Genomic DNA, 21,892 nt, shown 5'->3' with positions numbered 1-21,892 from the left:
TTCACATAAATATATACTACACACATATATATTATATGTAATATATATAATGCATATATATTACATTATATATTTAGATAAAACTCCCTTATCAGATATATCATGTGTAAGTATTCTCTCTTATTCTGTGGACCATCTTTTCACACTTTTGATGGAATCTTCTAAAGCACAAAAGTTTTAATTTCAATGATATTCATCTCTTTTTCCTTTTGTTGCTAATGCTTTTAATATATCAAAAAAAATCATTGCCTAATCCAAAGTCAAGAAGACTCATGGTTATGTTTTCTCCTGAGTTTTACATCTTTAGCCTTTACATTTGGGTCTTTGATCAATTTTGAGGTAATTTTTGAATACAGTGTGAGGTAGGGTTCCAACTTCAGTCTTTGGCATGTGGATATACACTTGTACATACAATTTGTGGAGAATATTATTCTTTCTCTATTGAACTGTTTGGCAGACTAGTTGATAATCATTCACAGTAAACATGAGGGTTTATTTCTGGACTCTCACTTCCATTCCATTGAACTATATGTCTATCCCAGTAGCACACTATCCTGATTACTATAGATTTGTGAGTTTTGAAATCAAGAAGTCCTTCATCATTATTTTAGTCGATTCTGCCAAGAAGCCAGCTGGGACTCTGATAGGGACTGCATTCATTTTGTAGGTCATTTCAGGGACTACTGCCATTTCAACACTATTACTTCTAATACATGATTCTTCAACAATGTTATATAGATTCAGACTAAAATTTTACACTTATTTTGTTAAATTTATCCCTAAGTATTTTATTCTTTTTGATGTCACAGTAAATAATTTTTTTTAATTCTTTTCCTTATTGTTCATTTGCCAGAGTATAGAAATACAATTGTTTTTGTATATTGATATTGTATCCAGCAGATTTTCTGAACTTGGTTACTATTTTTAATAGTTTTTTAGTGGATACTTAGGATTGGTACATACAAAATCATGTCATCTGCAAATAAGAAATAGCTTTTCTTCATTCTGAATCTGGATGCTTTTTATTGCTTTTTCTTGCCTAACTGCCCTGACTATAACCTCCAGTACAATATTGAATGGAAGTGATGAGAGCAAATATCTTTGTGTCCTTCCTGATCTTAGAGGAAATGCATTCAGTCTTTCACCATTAATTATGATGTTAACTGTGAAGTTTTAGCATATGCTCTTTATCAGGCTAAGGAAGTTCCCTACTATCATAGTTTATTGACTATTGTTATTATAAAGAAGTACTTTTTAAAAATATTTTTCTCTGCATCTATTCATATAATAATGTGCTTTCTTTTATTCTACTGATACGGTAGATTATACTAATTGATTTCCAGATATTTATCCAAACTTGCTTTCCTGCATTAAATCCCATTTGGTCATGATGTATAATTCATTTTAGATGTTACTGGATTTGATTTGCTAGTACTTTGTTGAGGATTTTTGTGTCTATATTCCATAGAGATATTGGTATGTAGATTTCTTTCCTTGTCATATCTTCATAGTGGCCTCATAGAATGCAGACAAAGTGCACTTTCCTTCTCATTTTTTGAAAAGTGTATGAAGAATTGGTGTTAACTCTTTTTAAATGTTTGGTAGAATCACTAGTAAAGCTATCTGTGCCTGGGTTTTTCTTGGTGGGTCATTTTTAAATTGCTAATTCAATCTCTTTACTTGTATGAGTTTACTCCTATTTCATATTTCTTCTCGAGTCAGTTTTAGCAGTTTTTATCTTTTGAGCATTTTATGCATTTCATCTAATTTGTTGGCATATATGTGTTCATGATATTACCTTATAATACTTGTTTCTTTCTACAAGGTCAGTAGTAATGTCCCCTCTTTCATATCCGATTTTGGTAATTTGAGTCTTCTCTCTTTTCTCTTTGGTCAGTTGAGAAAAAGGTTTGTCATCTTTGCCGATCTTTTCAAAGAAAGGAATTTTGCTTATTTGATTTTCTATTTTATTTACTTCTGCTCTAATCCTTATTTCTATCCTTCTGTTTACTTTGGGTTAATTTTGCTTTTGTTTCTGCAATTTCTTAAGGTGAAAGAATAGATTACTGATTTGAGATCTTTATATATATATATATATATATATATATATATATATATATATATATATAATGTAAATGTTAAGAACTATATACATTCCCTCAAAGCATTTAGTAGTATTCCATATGCTTTGGTAGGCTGTGTCTTCACTTATCAAAAAGGTTTTGTTTTGTTTTGTTTGTAATTTCCCTTATGATTTCTTCTTTGGCCCATTGGCTTTTTAAAAGTATACTGTTTGATCTCCATGTATTTATGAATTTCATAAATTTATCTTATTATTTTGTAATTCTACACTATTGTGTCCAAAGAACATACTTTATATAATTTACAACCTTTTAGATTTTTTGAGGCTTGTTTTATGGTGTACCTGGAGAACATTCCATGTACACTGGAGAAAACTGTGCATTCAAGGTTCTTTTTGACTTTTTCCCTCATCTGTTTCTCTTCTCCCGTGATCTCCTAAACTGTCTGCATCATTTACTATCACATCCCACCATTAGGTTTCACTAATTTCCAGCTGCTTGTCCTATTGGGTTTGATAACACCCCAGGAGGGGCATAAATTGCTCCACAGTGTGATCCAATTAAATTCAGACTCTTTTCCTGGGGGTGGGGGATACTTTTGAGGCCAGTTTTGTTGGGTTTTGGTGTTTTTGTTTTTGTTTTTTTTATTTTTTTCTGGCTTCAGGAGGACAGATCTTCCCTGATAATATCTGGTAAATTAAGTGAGGTATGGTTAGGCTACTGCTAACATTGAGTTATGAACCTTCTCTTAACTGCTTATCACCACAGTCTCTGTTGGTTTGGAGAGCACCCTTAGACTTGAAATTCCCCACACTGTTTCATATCAATTGAGCTCCTTTGGTTTGAGTTTTAGAGCTCTCTTTTCTTTTAGCCTGCATCTCTCCCTAGCAAATCTCTGAGCCACTGCTCTAGAACTGGGGAATGGAATGACACCCTTGCTTTGTGAGCAGGGTACTGGTTAGAGGTGGTCATTTTTTGGTATTATTGATTTGCCTCTCCCAGAATGGAACCTCTCCCCTTCCAGGAAGCTAAGCAAGGGTAATCTGTATCTCAGTACTCTCAGCTGCCATACCTGCGGTAGAGTGTCCATCCCATGTGTATGGGCTGGGTGAACGAAAGTGGTCTCTAACCTGTTAGCTACATTCACCAGGAATTTAGCTTCTGTAACTCAGACCTGGATGGGATGAGAAATGCTGGTGGCCTGCCCCTTTTAATGAGACACTACATCCCTTGACTGAGAGCTAATGGGAAAGTAAGCTCTATCTTGGCTCCATCTGCCCAACATGGAGCTTCCATCTGGCTGCATTGGATAGAATGCGGTGGGGAGGAGGAGGAGCAGGTCATGGTTCAAATGCCATAGACCCTTGCTGCTCTTATCAAGATTTAGTATATTTTCTTAAATATTCGTTTGCTGCATATGGTTAGGAGAATTCCAGAGACTCTAAATGGTTGGGTTTCTTTTTATCATTTTTACCAGTTATGGTCGTTTTGCTGGGGAATAGGTCTGTGAACTGCCTCACACTGTCATTTCAGAAATGGAATTCCAATAAACTTCTCTTTAAGCTTGGAGACTTAGAAGTTGCTTATTATCAAAGCAGAGGCTACCTTAGCATGAGCAAACTCATGCCCAATAGTAAAGCAGATTTTTTTTCCCTCAAAGTGGGGAAAAAAAACTAATGATTAGCCAAATGTACCCTTCTCTGATAAGTTCTTGTCCCTTAAAGCCAAGTAACTGTCACCGGTCACATTCCAAAATAATGCCTTTCCTGTTTTTCCTTTGTCCTTTCTGTTGCCTTAGCTGGCTGCTATAATGTGCCTATACATTCTTCATCCTTCTGACGAGAAGCCCAAATCCTTTCAATCTTTAAAACACAAAACCCAGGGGCACCTGGGTGGCTCAGTCGGTTGAGCGACCGACTTCGGCTCAGGTCATGATCTCACAGTTTGTGAATTCAAGCCCTGCATTGGGATCTGTGCTGACAGCTCAGAGCCTGGAGCCTGCTTTGGATTCTGTGTCTCCCTCTCTCTCTGCCCCTCCCCAACTCATGTTCTGTCTCTCTCTGTCTCAGAAATAAACATTTAAAAAATTAAAATAAATAAAATAAAATAAAACACAAAACCCATTTAAAGATGACAATAGGACCATCAATGAGGGCAGGAACGCTATCTATTTTATTCACCAAGTATTCTCAGATCCTAAAACAGTACCTGGCTTGCCAGATACTTCATAGCTGCTCTTGAAACATTTTTTCAAATTTTTCAAATGAAAATATTTTTCAAATGAATGGTAGTATCAGTAATCTGCTCCTTTTCCTTTGCCATACTGGCTGCCTGAGGGATGGAAGTGATGAGAGAATAGTTTGTCTTATGGTACATTTCTGAAAGTATCCTCCCAAAGAGTGGTTCAAACTGGGACCCTGACACCTATGTTAAAGGATTCTGTGTATTGATAAAATAACCCAAGAGTCTTCTCGCCAGGAGGTCTGTGCTCATTTTCTCAGGAAACCCAAGGGGTATATTCTGGCATGTGTAGCTGACACCATAGAACAGAGTGTGGTACATCAGTTATGTGAATGAAAAGCAGTGTGAGGAAGTTGACTCCAAAAGACGACACTGTTGAAAAGAAAGCAAACGGTTCTGAAAAATCAGCCCACACCTGGTACACAGGAAGACCCAAACGCCTAGCAATACCCTGGCTGATCAGAGGATGCAGGCTTGTTCTCTTACTTTGATCTGAGAGAATCAGATCTCTTCCCAAAGCCATCAGAGCCCTGCCTTCAGATGACTGGGTCTAGAAGCCCTAGAAAATTCCTGAAATAATGGTAAACGGTAGCATCGAACCACCACAAGAAGCCTCTTTGGAAACTCTGTTCTAAATGTCTAAGGTTTTGGCTCAGTGTCTCTCTTATGTATTAAAGTCCACCTATGTAGCAAGCCCCACACCAGTCCTGCCTACAGACCTGGCCAGGTCCCCTACTTACGTACCTAACATCATCAGTTGAGCTTTGCCAGGAACTTCACCTCCTCTAGATCTCTAGCTTTCTGATCTTTCTAGCCACCTATAATTTGCCCAACATCCCCTCCCACCCCATCCTATCTTGATCTCACTCTGCTTTGCACAGAGTAATTAATCCATTGGTTAATTGGTAGGTTCAATTAATTCATCAATCTCCTGCTTTAGTCTCTGTCGGGATTCTGTGACTCTGTGTCTTTAACCTTATTGGAAAGCAGCCACATCTCAGATTTTACCCTCACTTCCTCCCAGGTCATAAAAAGAGGCAGCCCAGAAAGAAGTGGGTAAAAAACAGCTCTCAATCTTTGCCCTCTTGGTATCAGCTTTGAGACACCTGGCCAAGTACAGCCTGTGCTAAGTTTCAAAGAAAAGGCAGATAACTTTGAAGATTTTATTTCACAGGGACAAAAGATAAAAGTCTCTGTCAAGTTGTCATTAGATGCTTAATGCTGTTCATAGTGGGGTGCTGGGGCTCCCCTCCTCTTCCGTAGACCTCTAGCAGATTAGATTTGAGAGCCTTAATTTGAGGAAGGATTTACAGCTGTGAAAAGGCATAATATCATTTTGATTTGGGTTGTACTAGGCTGGGGAAGCCAGATTACATTTGTATGAAACTGTATTAGAAGATATGACTGAAGCCACCAAAATCAAATAAAGGGAAAATTTTCCAGGGAGCCTAAAAATAGGGGCCTGCCTTTCCAACGCCCCTACACTGTTTCATTATTATCTTGATTTACACCAGGAGGATCCAAGCAGAAAAACAGAAGGTAGATGGCAAAAATGCTTACGCTTGCCTGACCTGTCCATCCATCAGCCTGTCATAAACCTAACCCAGAGATGGGTTCCCTGGATAAAGAAAAAAAAAATTAATTAACCCTTGGAGAATGTGGAAGTTAGCAGGGGAGAACAACTTATGAATAATGCCCTGCTTTCATCTCCTGAGGTACTGTCTAATTCAGAGTCTTAGAGAAATCCATCAAATAGTCTCCGAAGTTTTACCGGGCCCCGGTCCACCCACCACCGCCATATGCCACCACGTGCATGTGTCACACGGCATCCCCCAGACAACGACTTATGCAGAGAGTGTGCCTTTCCTTCAGAACAATCTTAAAACTATGACTCTCCTCATTTGCACGGCAAACAATGAATTACATTGTGTACCACAAAAACCCAGCTTCCTCTGTGAGGAAGCATGGAAAACTAGTAGCTGTTGCTTGGAATTGTTTGTATTACACAGTCACACAGACCTGGGCAAATCAGCGGCATCTTCTAGTAGGATTTAGAGACACATAAACTGAACACCATGGGTAGAACTTCTAAAATTGAAAGTATTGTGCCAAAGCCTCTAGATTCATCCAGAATGTGTTGATCACAGTTGGGGAGAACTGGGGGAAGCAGGGCTGTTTTTTATCATCAGAAAAGAACTGTGAACTTCCAGCAATGGGGGAAAATCATGCTGACAGCTACAAGCATCTGCAAGGGGCTACCTAATTCTCAAACTGTTGGGTCCTCTAAGACTGGCTAGTAGCCACGGAAAATGATGCATGACGATGACTTCTCTGATTTCTGGCAGGACTTCTGATCTCTCAAGTACCATGGAAGATTGAAAGACCATTTTCCCCACAGGAACCACTTTCAGCACACGTTTTATATACCTGCACATCTCCTCAGACAGGTAAAATATCACAACTGTCTTAACTCCAAAGTGAAAGTTGCACTGGGCCCATGACCAGAGGGCTCAAAGTCTTTGGTTTGGGCACACACAGATGTCTTGATTCACCTGAATAAACAGGTGTTGGTGTAGGAAGGCACCACTTCTCCAAACGTGGGGCAAAAACACAGTTTCTTCGGGGTCAAAACGTAGTGACAATGGCACAAAATTCAGGTCCTGACTTTCAGATGTGATTTACAGACAAGATTAATCAGATGAAAAGTACATCCGAAGTGTCTCAGCTTGATCAAAAGAACTCCCTGGGGATAATTTCTATTTATTAATATATTAATTTATATAATTTATGTATAGCATATCTACAACAAGCTAATACATATACACGTAAAGATACCTGTTGGTATCTTTATCTTTTTCTCAACCCATGTACACACCTCAGTGTGAATAAGCCTTGTTTCTAATATTCTATGTCATCTAGGAAAAAGTTAAAAAGAAAGTTCTCTTTCTTTTAGGAGCCTGTTCATTTCCCTCACCATATTCTCAGACAGTATAATAGAGTTTCCTTCGAGACCCCGAGAAAGCAAAGAACCACAGCTTCTATAGCCTTGGAACACTAAGCAAGTTATCAATAACACAGAACCTTGAAATTTGACCTTGAACTCTCTCTCTTTCTGAGTAGTGGATGTCCTGCGAGCAAAATAGAAGAGAAGAAAGATGGAGTGGGTACAAAGACCTGGCCATTGTGCTGACATTCTAGTTCTCTGAGGTTTCGTTGCCTCCTCTGGAAAATGCCAAATGTAGATTAACACAAACCTAAAATGAAAATCAATCTCCAGGAATAAAATAAATAAATAAAATGGGCTTTAACTCATAGGAAGAAAATGTGCTCAAAATATCCTCACAGATAACTTATTAACCTGCACTAAGATGGCAGGGTGGTAGGCATGGTGGTTAGGAACATGAGGTAGGAGTCATACCACCTGATTCCACATCCAGACCACATCATTAAGGAGCTGTATACTCTGGGCAAATTACTTAACCTCCTTGAGTCTCAGTTTCTCTATCTGTATAAGAAAAATAATAAAAGATGCCATATCACAGAACTATTACATCTCATGATGTATGTAAAGCTATTAGCATAATACCTAGCCCCACAGTTAGCACACAATCAACATTAGTTACCATTAGAAATACAATTAATAGGGGCGCCTGGGTGGCTCAGGTCATGATCTCGCAGTTCATGAGTTCGAGCCCCATGTCAGGTTTTGTGCTGACAGCTCAGAGCCTGGAGCCTGGTTCGGATCCTGTGTCTCCCTCTCTCTCTCTGCCCCTCCCCTGCTTGTACTCTGTCTCTCTCTCTCAAAAATAAATAAGACATTAAAAAAATACAATTAATAATAATTGTACTTAAGTATAAAGAAGTAATATTTACATACTTGCAACCCTCTTGACCTGAGAAACTATATAATCAAGGGTCGAAACAGAATTATAAGAAAGACGGAATTGGGTCATGTCCTTCAGATTAATAAAAGTTGCCAGATAAAGCAATCCAAATTTAGAAAAATCTTTTGAGCTATTTTGCAGTAACTATGTCTGCCATCACTTGGGAAAGGGAGATGTACGCTCCTCGCGTTCTGGAGAGCTACTCAGAAATGCTAGCTGACCCCTGACAAACCTTCAGCTTCCCCAGGAACACAGTCATGCAGCTTTGGGGAGTAAGTGAGGGGAAACCATGAGCCCACACCCAAACACGGTCCCGTCTCCATCTGCACAATTTCACCACGAGCCACAGCACGCCTCTGAGGACACCAAGCCCAGCTGCCAGGGAAAGGTTTTGGGCCCAGAGTGGTACCCCAACAATTTCCGGTTCAGTGGGAAGCTGGGGAATGCTTGGTCTCCCAGCACATGATTTCCTCATATTTCATCACTTTCCAGGCTTTAAACAATTTTAACCTTCCCTCCGGGTGGACACAGAGACAGCTGTGCTCTAAGTGGAAATACCAGACTCCAAGTAGTGTGAGCCGATTTCATCCCGTCCACTGGGCATCCAATTAGTATTGTGACATTGGCTGAGCCCTGACTTCTCTGAGCTTCACTTTCCTCACCTGTAAAATGGGCAAAAGCTGACATTGGGGGTTGTGAGGAGACGTGCACGTTCCACACAAATGGGTTGGTACAGTTATTAATTTTCAAGGCTTCACTCATTTTCTGAACTGATAAAGGTTGTCAATCTACTCTCACAGCTCTCTCTACAAACAAAACCCAAAACAGAGAAACATTTCCAAAAGCTAACAAATTGGAGAAGGAGGAGGAGGAGGAGGAGGAGGAGGAGGAGGAGAAAATTTGCTGCCACATAAATCGACCAGGGCCAAAGCGACAAGTGGCTTGGGCAAAGCAGTCTGTGTCCACAATTTATTCTTTAATAACTTCTACTGTAATATTTCTGGGGCACATCAAAGGACAATAACAGTCCGAAGTTGGTAATCCCTCTCACATATAAAAACTTTCATTACACAGTGTTAAAGGCATCACTCTGTCTGAGAAATGGGAATCAATAGGAGTTGGCTGCTTTTTTCTCCATCCTATCCCAGGGAAACGACACGGGCTTTTCCTTCCCAGTGAGGCCGCGCTGTGTGGCCAGAGTTTCCTCTGATGGCTGCAGATGAGCAACAAGATGAAAACATCTCTGTGATGAATGGAAAAGGGGAAAAGAATTTCAGTAGCACACATCTCTGTGCCAGAAACCCAGAGTGGGTCATCCTTTTTTTTTAAATTTTTTTTTCAATGTTTATTTATTTTTGGGACAGAGAGAGACAGAGCATGAACAGGGGAGGGGCAGAGTGAGAGGGAGACACAGAATCGGAAACAGGCTCCAGGCTCTGAGCCATCAGCCCAGAGCCTGATGCGGGGCTCGAACTCACGGACCGCGAGATCGTGACCTGGCTGAAGTCGGACGCTTAACCGACTGCGCCACCCAGGCGCCCCCAGAGTGGGCCATCCTAATTAGCCCTAAATGCTGCTTGTAAACATTGGCTTTGATGTATGTTTAAAAGTCATCGGGATTTGTTCTGACTTGGTCATTTTTGTGCTCTCAGTCATAACAAGATTTTAATTTAAAAAAATGGTTTTAATGGCACCCCAAGGGAAAGACAATTTGGGTAAGCTGCGGCATAGTTTAGTGATACAACCTAAAAAAGTAGTTAGTAGGCAGCCATTAGTTTCCCCCTATTATCTGTAATGCAATTTATTGTCGGAAATTCAAAATTCTTTACAAATGTTCTTACATTCAGCCTGACTATAGGATCCATTTCCTTTAAAGCATCACTTTAGATTCTTTAAAAAGCCAGAATCACCATGTATGTTCCCTTTATTATGAATATATAAAGTCTCAAGGCTACTCATAGCATGTCCCTAGTACAAGTCATCAACAAACCACCTCTTGCCAAAGCCAGGGGCCAATTTCAGGTCTCCCTTCATTTAACCACTTAGCAGCATTTGACAGTTGGCCACCCCCTCCTTCTTGAACTTTTTTTTTTTACACACAACCACCTCCACAGCTACTCACTCCCTCCACAGCTACCCTGCTCTATCTATCTATCTTTAAGATTTTAACAAGATTTGAAACCATCTCATTTATTTTTGTGTATGTTTGTTACCTGACTCCATCCCTTGTACCTAAGGAGGAAGTTCCTGGAACATCACAGACACTCCATAAATGTATGGTATCTGACTGACACTTAGCATTTTCTTGCGACAGGTAAAAGACTAAAGTTCAGAGGAGTAAAGCAACTTGTCTAGGATTGCAGAGTAATCTGCAAAGGCAGAATTTGAGCTCAAGGCCTCCTAACACAAAACCTATACTTAGGACCATAATACCATGGAAGGGCATGCCTTAGGGTAAAATACCCAAGGGGACGGTTTGTAAACTTTAAGGGGACAGATTGCAAATACTTTGGGGTTTTTGTTTTGGTCCTGGAATCCTGTGCAGAATCAGTTAAGATTTGTGGAATAAACAAATTTTACCTCTGCTCTGAACAACAAGATCTTTGAGGGTAAAGACCAGATGTAGGGCACCTCTTACAGCTAAAACAGTCTGCTGGCCACAATAGGTAGTTGGATTAATTCCTATGTATTGGTCTACTTACCAAGAGGAGGCAGAAGTCTGGGCAATTGTAATTCAGTCAGAAAAGAAGCAAAGGACCAGGAATGACGAGAAGCTGAAAAATCTATGTTATTCCTTTTCCACTGAAGAGACTCTCTCCAGGTGGAGAAAGTAAGCATCTCCCTAAGTATGAGAGGAGAATAAGGGATCTCACCTTGCTGGCTTCCCGCACTCCTACCCCGCTGAGACAGTCTTTTGGCCACTGCACAAAGAGCCAAAAAGTGACTCCTTCACAGTATGAGAACACTTTTAGCTGTAGGCCACGAGGAGGTTTTCCCTTGGTCTTTTATTCAGTTGTTCACGGAAGGGGACATCCTGTGACCTCATTTTCACTCTGAAGTGAAAGAGAGAGCCAAGTGGCTTCCCACTTCGGGGTTCTGTACAAACTCCCCCTTTGATGGCACCTTTCCACTCCTGTGAGGCAAGGCCCAGGGGAAGAGCACTTTTCCATTTCAAGGAGGGGAGGAGTTGCTTGGGAATGAATCAGTTGCTCCCTGGGAATCCAGGCAGCACCAGGGAAAGGAAAGCAGAAGGAAGGCCCAGTTTCGATCCTCTGAACCATGGCCAGCAACTCCCTTCATTAAAAGTCATTCTCATCAGGGGAAAGGCACTTAGGAAAAAAATGCAGTGGCTCAGCAATATGAATGGGACACTTGGACAGAAGACATTTCAATATGGCTGTTTTGATAGCACCACTGTGAGGCAGTCATTGTGATGGTGGCATGAAACTATTTGGAAGTTTAGTCCTCAACCTGGAGAAATGTCTAAGGGAATAATTTGGATCAATAATAATAATTTTTATTTGCCAGTTTACTTGTTTTTTGTCCTTCTCCTGGAAGACAATGACTATACCTGTCTTAACTCTCATTGCATCCTTAGTGCCCAGCGTGGTACCTTGCACATAATTACTTATTGAAACAAATAAAAGACTACTACTGGTATGAGGCCTCTTCCTCCTCCTCCCATTATTCCTACTGCCTATGCCCAATGCTTATACATGGTAGACACATAATAATTGGTAGAAAAAAGGAACTGCCACCATCATTACTACCATTATGGCTATATCACTACTACTACTACTGCAACCCCCACTGAGTGATCCTGTTGGCCCTCCATTAAAAAACCAATTGCAAGAATTATGCCGGGGTTATTTCAATTATTATCCCCACTTTACAGATGAGATCATAGGCACAAGGAAGTAAAGTACCCTAAGACACACATGCAATATGTGATAGAACGGGAATAATAAGAATGTTGTTATTATGAATCTCGGCCAAATAAACTGGGAGAAATGAGGAAAAGGCTGAGGGTTAAGGAGAAGGTTGTACTTAATTCCTCTATTTTGGTCTCTTCAGTACTTCCTTTCACTGAAAGAAACCAGGGATTCTTGAAGAAATGGCAGATTGCAGATCTGACACAGGAAATGGACACGATGAATGAGGAAAGTTTGTCATAGGAAGCTATCAAAGCCTACTAGAGTCATGTCAAAAGGACTTGGAGCCAACTTGAAAGGGGCTCCTACTGACCAAAGATCAATCAATTTCAACATTAAAAGAACTTTGAAGGTGGTAGAATGAAACAGATCTAATGCATAAAAATCCATGAGTTCATAATGGTATGAAAAATAATCATTGGTCACCTTTAGAAGTTGTTAGGGTACCAACTCACAATTCAGAAAATATATAAATAAAGGAAAATGGTTAAGCATCTACCCTAACTTTCCTGTATGGACCACATTTAGGAATCAAAAGTTCCATATAAAGGAACCACACTAATATGAGCATGAGGAATAACAATTAGAAAATCACCATCTGTAGGGGCGCCTGGGTGGCGCAGTCGGTTAAGCGTCCGACTTCAGCCAGGTCACGATCTCGCGGTCCGTGAGTTTGAGCCCCGCGTCAGGCTCTGGGCTGATGGCTCAGAGCCTGGAGCCTGTTTCCGATTCTGTGTCTCCCTCTCTCTCTGCCCCTCCCCCGTTCATGCTCTGTCTCTCTCTGTCCCAAAAATAAATAAACGTTGAAAATAAAATTAAAAAAAAAAAAAGAAAATCACCATCTGCAACTCTTAATGAAATAATGGTTCTAGGCAACCACCATAGATGGCTCCTAAAACATTAACTTAAAGCTTGATAGGGAACTTGATATTGAAGGTATCAGACTAACAACACCTGAATCTATAAGTCAATCATAAACTAACTAAAAGTGGAATGACCAGACATTACATCAGTGTTTCCCAAACTTTGAAGCACATTAACATCACTTGGCCAGGGAAGGAGGCAGGAGCAGCTCTTAAAAATCCCAATGTTCAGGTCACATTCCATATCAATTAAACCATAATGTCTGGGATAGTAATCAAGCATCAGGGTTTTTTTCTCCCCTTTATTTAAACATTTGTTGGATGATTCCAATGTGAAGCCAAGTTTGGGAACCACTGTATTTTATGGCTCATGGTGTGATGCAGTAGGAGATACACAGTGTCCCCTATGATATGTTACTACCTAACAACCTCTAAATCTAACTAAATATCTATTACAAATATGAGGAATAAAGAAACATTCAAACAATGGCATCAGAAGGAAATAATTAGCAATCCAAAGTGTAGGAGAAAAAAATGGAGAAAAAAAAAAAAGGCCTATGTTTTTGGTTTTTTTTTTCAACAAATGGCATTTTTATTTTTAAAAAAAAAAATTTTTTTTTCAACTTTTTATTTATTTTTGGGACAGAGAGAGACAGAGCATGAATGGGGGAGGGGCAGAGAGAGAGGGAGACACAGAATCGGAAACAGGCTCCAGGCTCTGAGCCATCAGCCCAGAGCCTGACGCAGGGCTCGAACTCACGGACCGCGAGATCGTGACCTGGCTGAAGTCGGAGGCTTAACCGACTGCGCCACCCAGGCGCCCGGATGGCATCTTTAAAAATGGTGGTGGAAGGTGCCTTTCTTAAACCATGGCTGGAAGGAAGAGTTATGTTTCTGGCTCTGAAGGAGCAACTTATATCATACTAATCCTCCAGCAGAAAACAATCATAATGATGCATGGAATAAAAAATAAGACTGTTTGAAAGCATTGGAGAACCACCAAGGCAACCAGGATTTAAGCAGGAAATGAAAGCTCATTAAAGTCAGCCCTATATTTACAGCAGCTTTTTTATCCTAAGGGTATCTGTTAATTTGCATTGTGGGGATATTCACCAAGTAGAAAGCAGCAACCCAAAGCTTGCAGCAGCTTCTCTGTGTTGAAGAGATAAAACTTGAAGTTAAGGGCTATAGAAGCAGCAGCTAGGACTTGAGGGGCTAAGATTTCTGAGAAAGGGGGACCACAGAGAAGTGACCTCAAAATTCCCAATTCAAATATCCCCTCCAGATATGTGCACATCCCTAAGCTACAAATGTGTGGAGTGGGAGGAGGGGGAAAGCTGAGCAAAAATCAGTTGCTAAGAGACTAAATAGCTTAGGAATAATCTTGTCAATCCAGAAATGATTGGAAGACAAACACTGGAATTTAGAACCTGCTAAGGACAAAGGACCACGGTAAACATCCCAGACATTCAGCTAAGAAACTCTGAGGACTTGAGTTGTTAGAACAAATGGGAAATAAAACAGACACAACCTCGGAAAAAAAAAAAAAAAAATCTCATTTGTTGATTAGATCAACATGACCCGTTCATACCGCATCCACCTGACAGAAAATTAACATCTCTCTGAAAGAAGATAATAAAATCTACATGAAAGGAAATACTAACAGGAACTAGAGGGAATTATTCAGGCAGAAGAAAACATTCCCAGATGAAAGCACAGAATGTGGAACGCAGTGAAGAGTACCAGATTGGGGTAAATATGTGGGGAAGTGCTAAATAAATAAGATCGTTTAAAGTAAAAATGTCTTGGGGTGGGATTGCATTACACAGCAACAATAACACAGAAGAGGAGACAGTATAGGTGGCAAATGAATGTATTATAGGTTTCCTAAAACCAAAATAAGAACTTAAGAGACAGACTGTCAGACTGGATTAATAAAATAAATCACAAAAGACAAACTTTAAGTAAACATCAGAAAGAATGTTAAACTGTCTTTCTTTATGGATGACATGATCATGTGTGTAGAAAACCTTAAACAACTGCAAAAAGACTAAGAGAACTAATAAATGAATTTAACAAGTCAAAGGTAATGAAGGCAACATACAAAAACCAATACTATTTCTAACATAAGCAATGAACGATTAGAAAATAAAACTAAAAGTATAATTCTATTACTATGCCACTTCAAAACATGAAATCCATGTAAGACCTTTGCACTAAAATCTACAAAACATTGTAAAAAGAAATTATAGAACTAAATAAATGGTAAGATTTAGTATATTCGAGATTGAAAGATTCAATATTGTCAAAATGGCATTTCTCTCACAATTCAATCTAAAGATTCAATGCAATTCCAATCAAAACCACATGACTTTTTGTAGAAACTGACAAACTGATTATAATTTATATGAAATGCAAATGAACTAAAACAGACAAAAGCAATTTTAATACATAAGTACAGAATTGGAGAAATCAAACTACTTGATTTTAAGACTGACTATAAAGCCACACTAACCAAAACTGTGTGTTATTAATGAAAGAAGAGATAAATTAATCAAGTAAACAGATGGATAGTCTAGAAATAGACCCACACATAAATGGTTAATCTATTTTTGACAAAGATGTCAGGGCAATTCAATGATGGAATAGAATATTTTTGATAAATAGTGCTAGAACTAGATATTAATACTGGGGGGAAGGCCAGAGGAAAGAATACTGACTCTTACCTTATACCATATACAAATATTACCTCAAAATAGATCATAGACCACACATTTAGAAGAAATCATGGGAAAAAATATTTGTATACTTGGAGTAGACTCAGATTCCTTAGAAAGGATCAAAAAACATAATAGACCAACATTTAAAACTTCTGCATTTTAAAAGTCACTGCCCTGCAACAGAAGAAAATATCTGCAATATACATATGTGAGAAAGGACCTGTAGAACTCCTACAACTCAACAAAAAAGGAGAAAACAAAGCCAGATATTTGAAAACACCGGACAAAAGAAATTATATCAATGGCAAATAACTACATGAAGAGGTGTTCAATATCATCAAGAATCACAAACCAAAACCACAAAGAGATAACTATACACACCCATTAGAACAATTAAAATTTAAAAGAGTGACCTTGCCAAAGGTTTGCAAGAATGTAGAGCAATTGGAATGCTCATAAAGGGATAGTGTGAATTTAAAAAAAAAAGGTACAACCACTTTAGAAAACTGTTCGTTTCTTTAAAATTTTACAAATATCCATAATATATGACTCAGGCATTTCACTGTAAAGTTTTTATTTATCCAGAGAAATGAAAGTATGTCCACACAAATATTTGTGCACAAATATTCATTCAATAAATGAATATTGAATGAAAGCAGTTTCATGCAAATGAAAGCAGTTTCATGCAAAATAATCCAAATCTGTAAACAACGTTTAAGTAAACAGTAACAAATGAATGCACAGAATGAATGAATGAATAACAGAAAATGTAAAATGCCCATATAATGGAATACCAATGAGTGATAAAAGGAAACAAACTACTAATACTTGCAAACACTTACATGACTTTCCAAATCATTATGGTCAATGAAACCAGACATAAAAGAGTATATATTGTATGATTCAATTATTAAACATTCTAGAAAATGAAAAATAATCTCTGATGATAGTAAACAAATCAATTGTTGCCTGAAAGCTGGGTCCAGTGGGAGGGAATAACTGCAATCTGACATGAGTAAACTTTTCATGGCAATAGAAATGTTCCATATCTTGATGGCATAGGTAGTTTCATGGGTGCATACTTCTTTTAAAATCCATTGAACTATACACACTATAAATGGGTACAGTTAATTATATACAAATTATATCTCAGTAAATTGATTTTTTAAAAAGTGGTTGAATTTCCCCAAAAGTAGCCAGACCAAAAATATGACATGTTGTATGATTGCATTTATATAATGTGAAAAAATGGGCAAGATCAATCTATGATAATAGAACAATGGCTATGTTGGAACGCAGGTATACATGTAATGACTGGAAAATGTCTAGGTGTTAGTAATGTTCTGTATCTTTATCTAAGTAGTAGTCACATGGGCTGTTCATTTTTAAACATTCATTGATCACTTAATGTGTGCACTTCTGGTGTTTTTTTTGGTGTAATGCAAAAAAATTAAAAGTATGTGACTTCTAGGAATTAAAAAAACGTAAGAGGCATAGCTACCATATTCAATGTGAAGATGTTTTATGGCTTGTGATTTGAAAATTTCAACTGAAAAAAATTTTGAGGTAATGGAGGAAAACTGAACATGGATTATTAGATATTAAAGAATCATTGTTCACTTCACTACATGTGTGCTATAGTTTCTTTTGAATTCTTTATCTGTTAAAGAAACACAAAAATGTATTTATAGGTGAAATGATATGGTGAACAGGATTCACTATAAAATATTACAGAAAAAAATATGCATGTGTACTCGATGATGGGATGTTGATCATCATGGAAGCTGGACGACAGGCTCATGGGAGTCCATTATACTATTCTCTTGACTCTTATTCATATATATATGTAAATATATACATATGTATAATATGTGTATAATATAATACATATATGTATATTTATATATTATATTATAATATTCACGTAATATATATTATATTATTCACATATATTTTATGGAATATTCATGTATATTTTGGAAAGTAAGAATCAATTATGAAAATATTCATGTATATTTTAAAAAGTAAAGATAAATTAAAAGCAAGGGCGAGGTTCAGGGATGTCATACAGGATCAAAGAGCATGTGAAGATGTCTACTGTGCCTGTGACAAAAATCTTCTTCTTTGTGCTCTAAAGATCAAAATATCTACAGCATCAAAATGCTCTGTTCCTGAACACACATGGCAAGAAATTTCTCAGGGGTCCAGAAACATGACAAGTAGGAATAGAATGAAATTTAAGAGAGCCCAATTAGGTCCTGAATGACAGCCAGGCAGATATATGATGACAAACAGTGCCCTTCCTCCAGGGACTGATCTATTTTGAGTCCAAAGTGAGGGAAGTGAGTGCATATTATCCAGGGGATTTTTATCCAATGTTCTTCTGGTCCTTAGTTACCCAAACCTAAAGCCTACCCTGGTATTGGAAAGGGAAGAATATGATAGGTACCCAAAAGACAGATTATGATGGTATGAGTTGGAATCCTGACAGGAAGAGGTCACAATCATCTTTGAAGAGAATTAAATGAAAGAACTACTCTCAGAGGTGCAGGTAGTTAAGGATAAGTTAAGGATACCCAGACCCCCGGAACTAGCTGCAGCAGGATGCTTCTGCCATCCTGGGCCAAAAAGGGAAAAGGGCAAGACTATGTTACCAGAGCCTTATGAGGTAAGAGGGATGGGGACTACCACCATGAGGTAGATCCATGCTGGGATGTAGACCTCAGCACCTTCTCACCTCTCTCTCCTCCCATTCCCTCGTGTCTCTCCAGGATCTCCATTGACCAAAGCAAACTGAAACAAGCAACAGTCATGGGAGTCCAGGTAACGCAGTCCATAGAGGCCAGACTTCTGGTGAGTCCTCTCACCCAGACAGAGCAGAGATAGTTGTCCAATAGACTATGGAGATGGGGTGGAGAATAACCAGCACAACCCCCCCCCCACCCCAAAGGAGGATTTATATCACATTGGGATACTTTGGGTCTTCAAATCTGTAAATAGAACTGATGGCATTTTGGCAAAATCTCAAATTCAGTCAGACCTATGGTTTCAGAACAATGAGTGACCAAAGACTGTTTCACAATATACACACAGGGCATTGGGTTAAGGAGCTACTCCTGCTCTAAGACTTGAACTTCTAAAATTAAACACATTCCCTTCATATTAAACATTTCTGAATTAAATGCACAGAGAAGTATAGAAAATGGATTGCATCTTCCATAGAGATTTAACCATCACTTTATGAAAGAGCAGAATTCAAAACAAAGTTACCACAAGTAGAAATGCAACTCCAAGCCCAGACAAGGAGGGGCATCATCTTGTCCTGGCCCATTAGGCCCTTGTGGACTGGCATTTCCTTTCCTTCCCATGGGCACCTCCCAGTACTCTCCAGGAGTGTGGGAGCTTGTCTTTGTTGGTGATGCCAACACTGCTCCCTCCCACCATGGGCTTTGCATCTGCTGCTTCCTCTGCCCTCAGTATGCTCTCTTCCCTTCCCCTCTTGTTAACTCCTACCTCAGCTCAACTGTCACTTCCCAAGGGAAGCTGTCCCAACTTTCCTACACATACTTCCATAGCATCTGGAACTTTCCTCCATGGAATCACTTCCACATAATTTGGTATGATTGCTTGATAGCCTGTCTACCCCACTGAAGTGTTAGTTGCACATGGCAAACACCATGTTTGCCTTATGTGCCATGACATTTCCAGGGTCTCACGTACTATTTGGAGGCACTCAGTTCTTGTTGAATAAATAAGTCCTCAGTATAAGAGAACATTTTTTTCCATTCAAGGGACAGTTTGAGCTTTTCAATTGTTTTCTTTTAATGTACAACACAATTTTGTGGGGTTTTTTTCCAGAATTAAATTACTGGGAACTCTCAATTATCTGATTGTCCCCCTCTCCTTTTTTTCTTATACCCCTTATAAGAAAATGATCTTTAATGAGGGTCTTTTTAAGCAATGTACAAATTATGCTTAGGATTCATTTATATCCAACTTGATCTCATAGTCCTAGTTTTGTACTGCCACTCTAAGACATTCCTTACAGGCACTCCAGGCAAGAAAGACTTAACCACATCCTCTGGATTCCATTTAAAGTGCAAGAAGAGACACATGCACCCCAATGTTTATAGAAGCACTATCAACAATAGCCAAAGTATGGAAAGAGTCCAAATGTCCATCGATGGATGAATGGATAAAGAAGATGTGGTATATATATACAATGGAGTATTACTCAACAATCAAAAAGAATGAAATCTTGCCATTTGCAACTATGTGGATGGAACAGGAGGGTATCGTGCTAAGTGAAATTAGTCAGTCAAGGAAAAACAAATATCATATGACCTCACTCATATGAGGACTTTAAGAGACAAAACATGACAAGGGAAGGGAAAAAAAAATAATGTAAAAATGGGAGGGGAACAAACACATAAGAGACGCTTAAATATAGAGAACAAACACAGTTGCTGGAGGGGATGTGGGGGGGGGGGATGGGCTAAATGGGTAAGGGGCATTAAGGAATCTACTCCTGAAATCATTGTTGTACTATATGCTAATTTGGATGTAAATTAAAAAATAGTAAAATTAAAAAAATAAAATGCAAGAAGGTAGCCACATAATTCTTTAGGGATTTTAACAAGGGTTAAAATCCAAAGGACTTCAAAAATCTCAAATATCTAGAATGATTGGCTATATTCTTCACTGAGCTTTTATTGGAACTCAATTCCACTTTAAAAAAAAAATAAAAAGTTCTTAATTTTATTGATTCTCAGGGTAAGCAACACATCCTTCTATATTCTTTTGTCTAGGTGCTTAAATACCTTTTTATGGCTAATAAAACTAGTCAAGTTTCTTTTTCTTTTTAATGTTTAATTATTTTTGAGAGAGGGAGGAGGGGCAAAGAGAGAGGTGGGGACAGACGATACAAACTGTAAGATCATGACCTGAACTGAAATCAAGAGTTGGAGGCTTAACTGACTGAGCCACACAGGTGTCCCCAGTTAGTCAAATTTCAACTTCATTTTTTTATCCAATTCAAAATCTATTTGCCATTTATGTCAGGTGCTGCTTCTATGTGTGTTCTTTCTGCACTTTCTTTATCCTTGAAGCCTGTAAAGCTTAGCACGGTGAACCATGCTTGCAGGCACTCAAAAAGGGTAGGGTAAATGGGCACAGACATCTGTCGAACAGTTAGTATGTAGTAGCTACTAGACAAGGAGTTTTAATAGTAACAAGAGCAATGACCAACCTCTAGTGAGGATTTTATGTGGCAGGTGCTGTGCTAATGTACCAACTATATATACATCATCTCATGATTCTCCCAATAATCTAGTGAGATGAGTTATTCTGCCCAGACACAGAGAGATTAAGTAATTTCTTGAGGGTTACACAGCCAGAGCTGGGATTCATTTCCAAGCTTTTAACAGTTGCCTTCACCCTTGCCCCTCTTGATCTACCTCATTTAATCCTGACCTTCCAAGTAGCAGGAAGATGGTGTTCAAAACTTTTACACATAAACCATACTATAAATGAAATGCTATGTAGAGCCTCATAACAGGTAGAAAGAAGAGAGGCTTTTCTGAGCTTATCAAGGGGTGAAGAACGAGGAATCCATCCAAGTGCCCCAAGTTCTAGTTCTACCAATCTCTGCAGCAAAATGTGAGAAATGCTGTTATAAATTAAGAAATTGGAGTTGAAGTACCAAGAAATCTGCCCAAGTTTAATCACCAAATAAATAACAGAGCAGTAATTTAAACCTTGATTAGCTTGACTCCAGTGTAGACTTCTACACATGGACAGATGGATTTTGCCAGAATAGTTATTTCTCAAAACATATTAAAACTAACCCCAAATTCTGCACTTCCAATGCAAGGAAAGATTTAGAGGTTCACACAGTAAGTATTCCAAATTACCCAAGATAAAATACACCAGAAGACACTATTTATTTATTAAAGAAACACTAAAGTACATTCTAACTGTACTAAGCTAAATCCTAGATCCAGGATCACAAATGCAAAAAGGAATTTTAATAAAACTAAGTCACTTGTGTTCTTAATGTCCATGCATATTCTGTGAATATATATCCTTGTGTACAGATTTTTAAATATATCCATATTTTCTTCTGCCACAAAATCAACAATGACCACCTTACTTCTTCGGCATCATCACTCC

At 38.6% G+C, this 21,892-nt stretch overlaps 1 protein-coding gene across 8 annotated transcripts in view; it reads right to left on the bottom strand.

The window, feature by feature from the left end:
• The window catches only part of FHIT (fragile histidine triad diadenosine triphosphatase), a 1,437,020-nt gene that overhangs the window by 870,629 nt on the left and 544,499 nt on the right, over positions 1 to 21,892 (bottom strand). For 3 of the 8 annotated variants that reach the window (XM_040454583.1, XM_040454576.1, XM_040454575.1), the window contains exon 2: positions 8,765 to 8,868. The exons of the other annotated variants lie outside the window; for them this stretch is intronic. In XM_040454583.1, coding sequence (XP_040310517.1) covers positions 8,765 to 8,810 — 46 coding nt within the window. In that variant the 5' untranslated portion in view covers positions 8,811 to 8,868. The remainder of the gene's footprint in view (positions 1 to 8,764; positions 8,869 to 21,892) is intronic. 8 annotated transcript variants of the gene reach the window in all.

The sequence above is a fragment of the Herpailurus yagouaroundi genome, unplaced genomic scaffold (genome assembly GCF_014898765.1).
Source record: "Herpailurus yagouaroundi ecotype Mexico unplaced genomic scaffold, PumYag 213, whole genome shotgun sequence".
Taxonomy (NCBI): Eukaryota; Metazoa; Chordata; class Mammalia; order Carnivora; family Felidae; genus Herpailurus; species Herpailurus yagouaroundi.
Note: the sequence above shows the minus strand (reverse complement) of the source record. Positions and strands in the feature narration are given on the sequence as shown.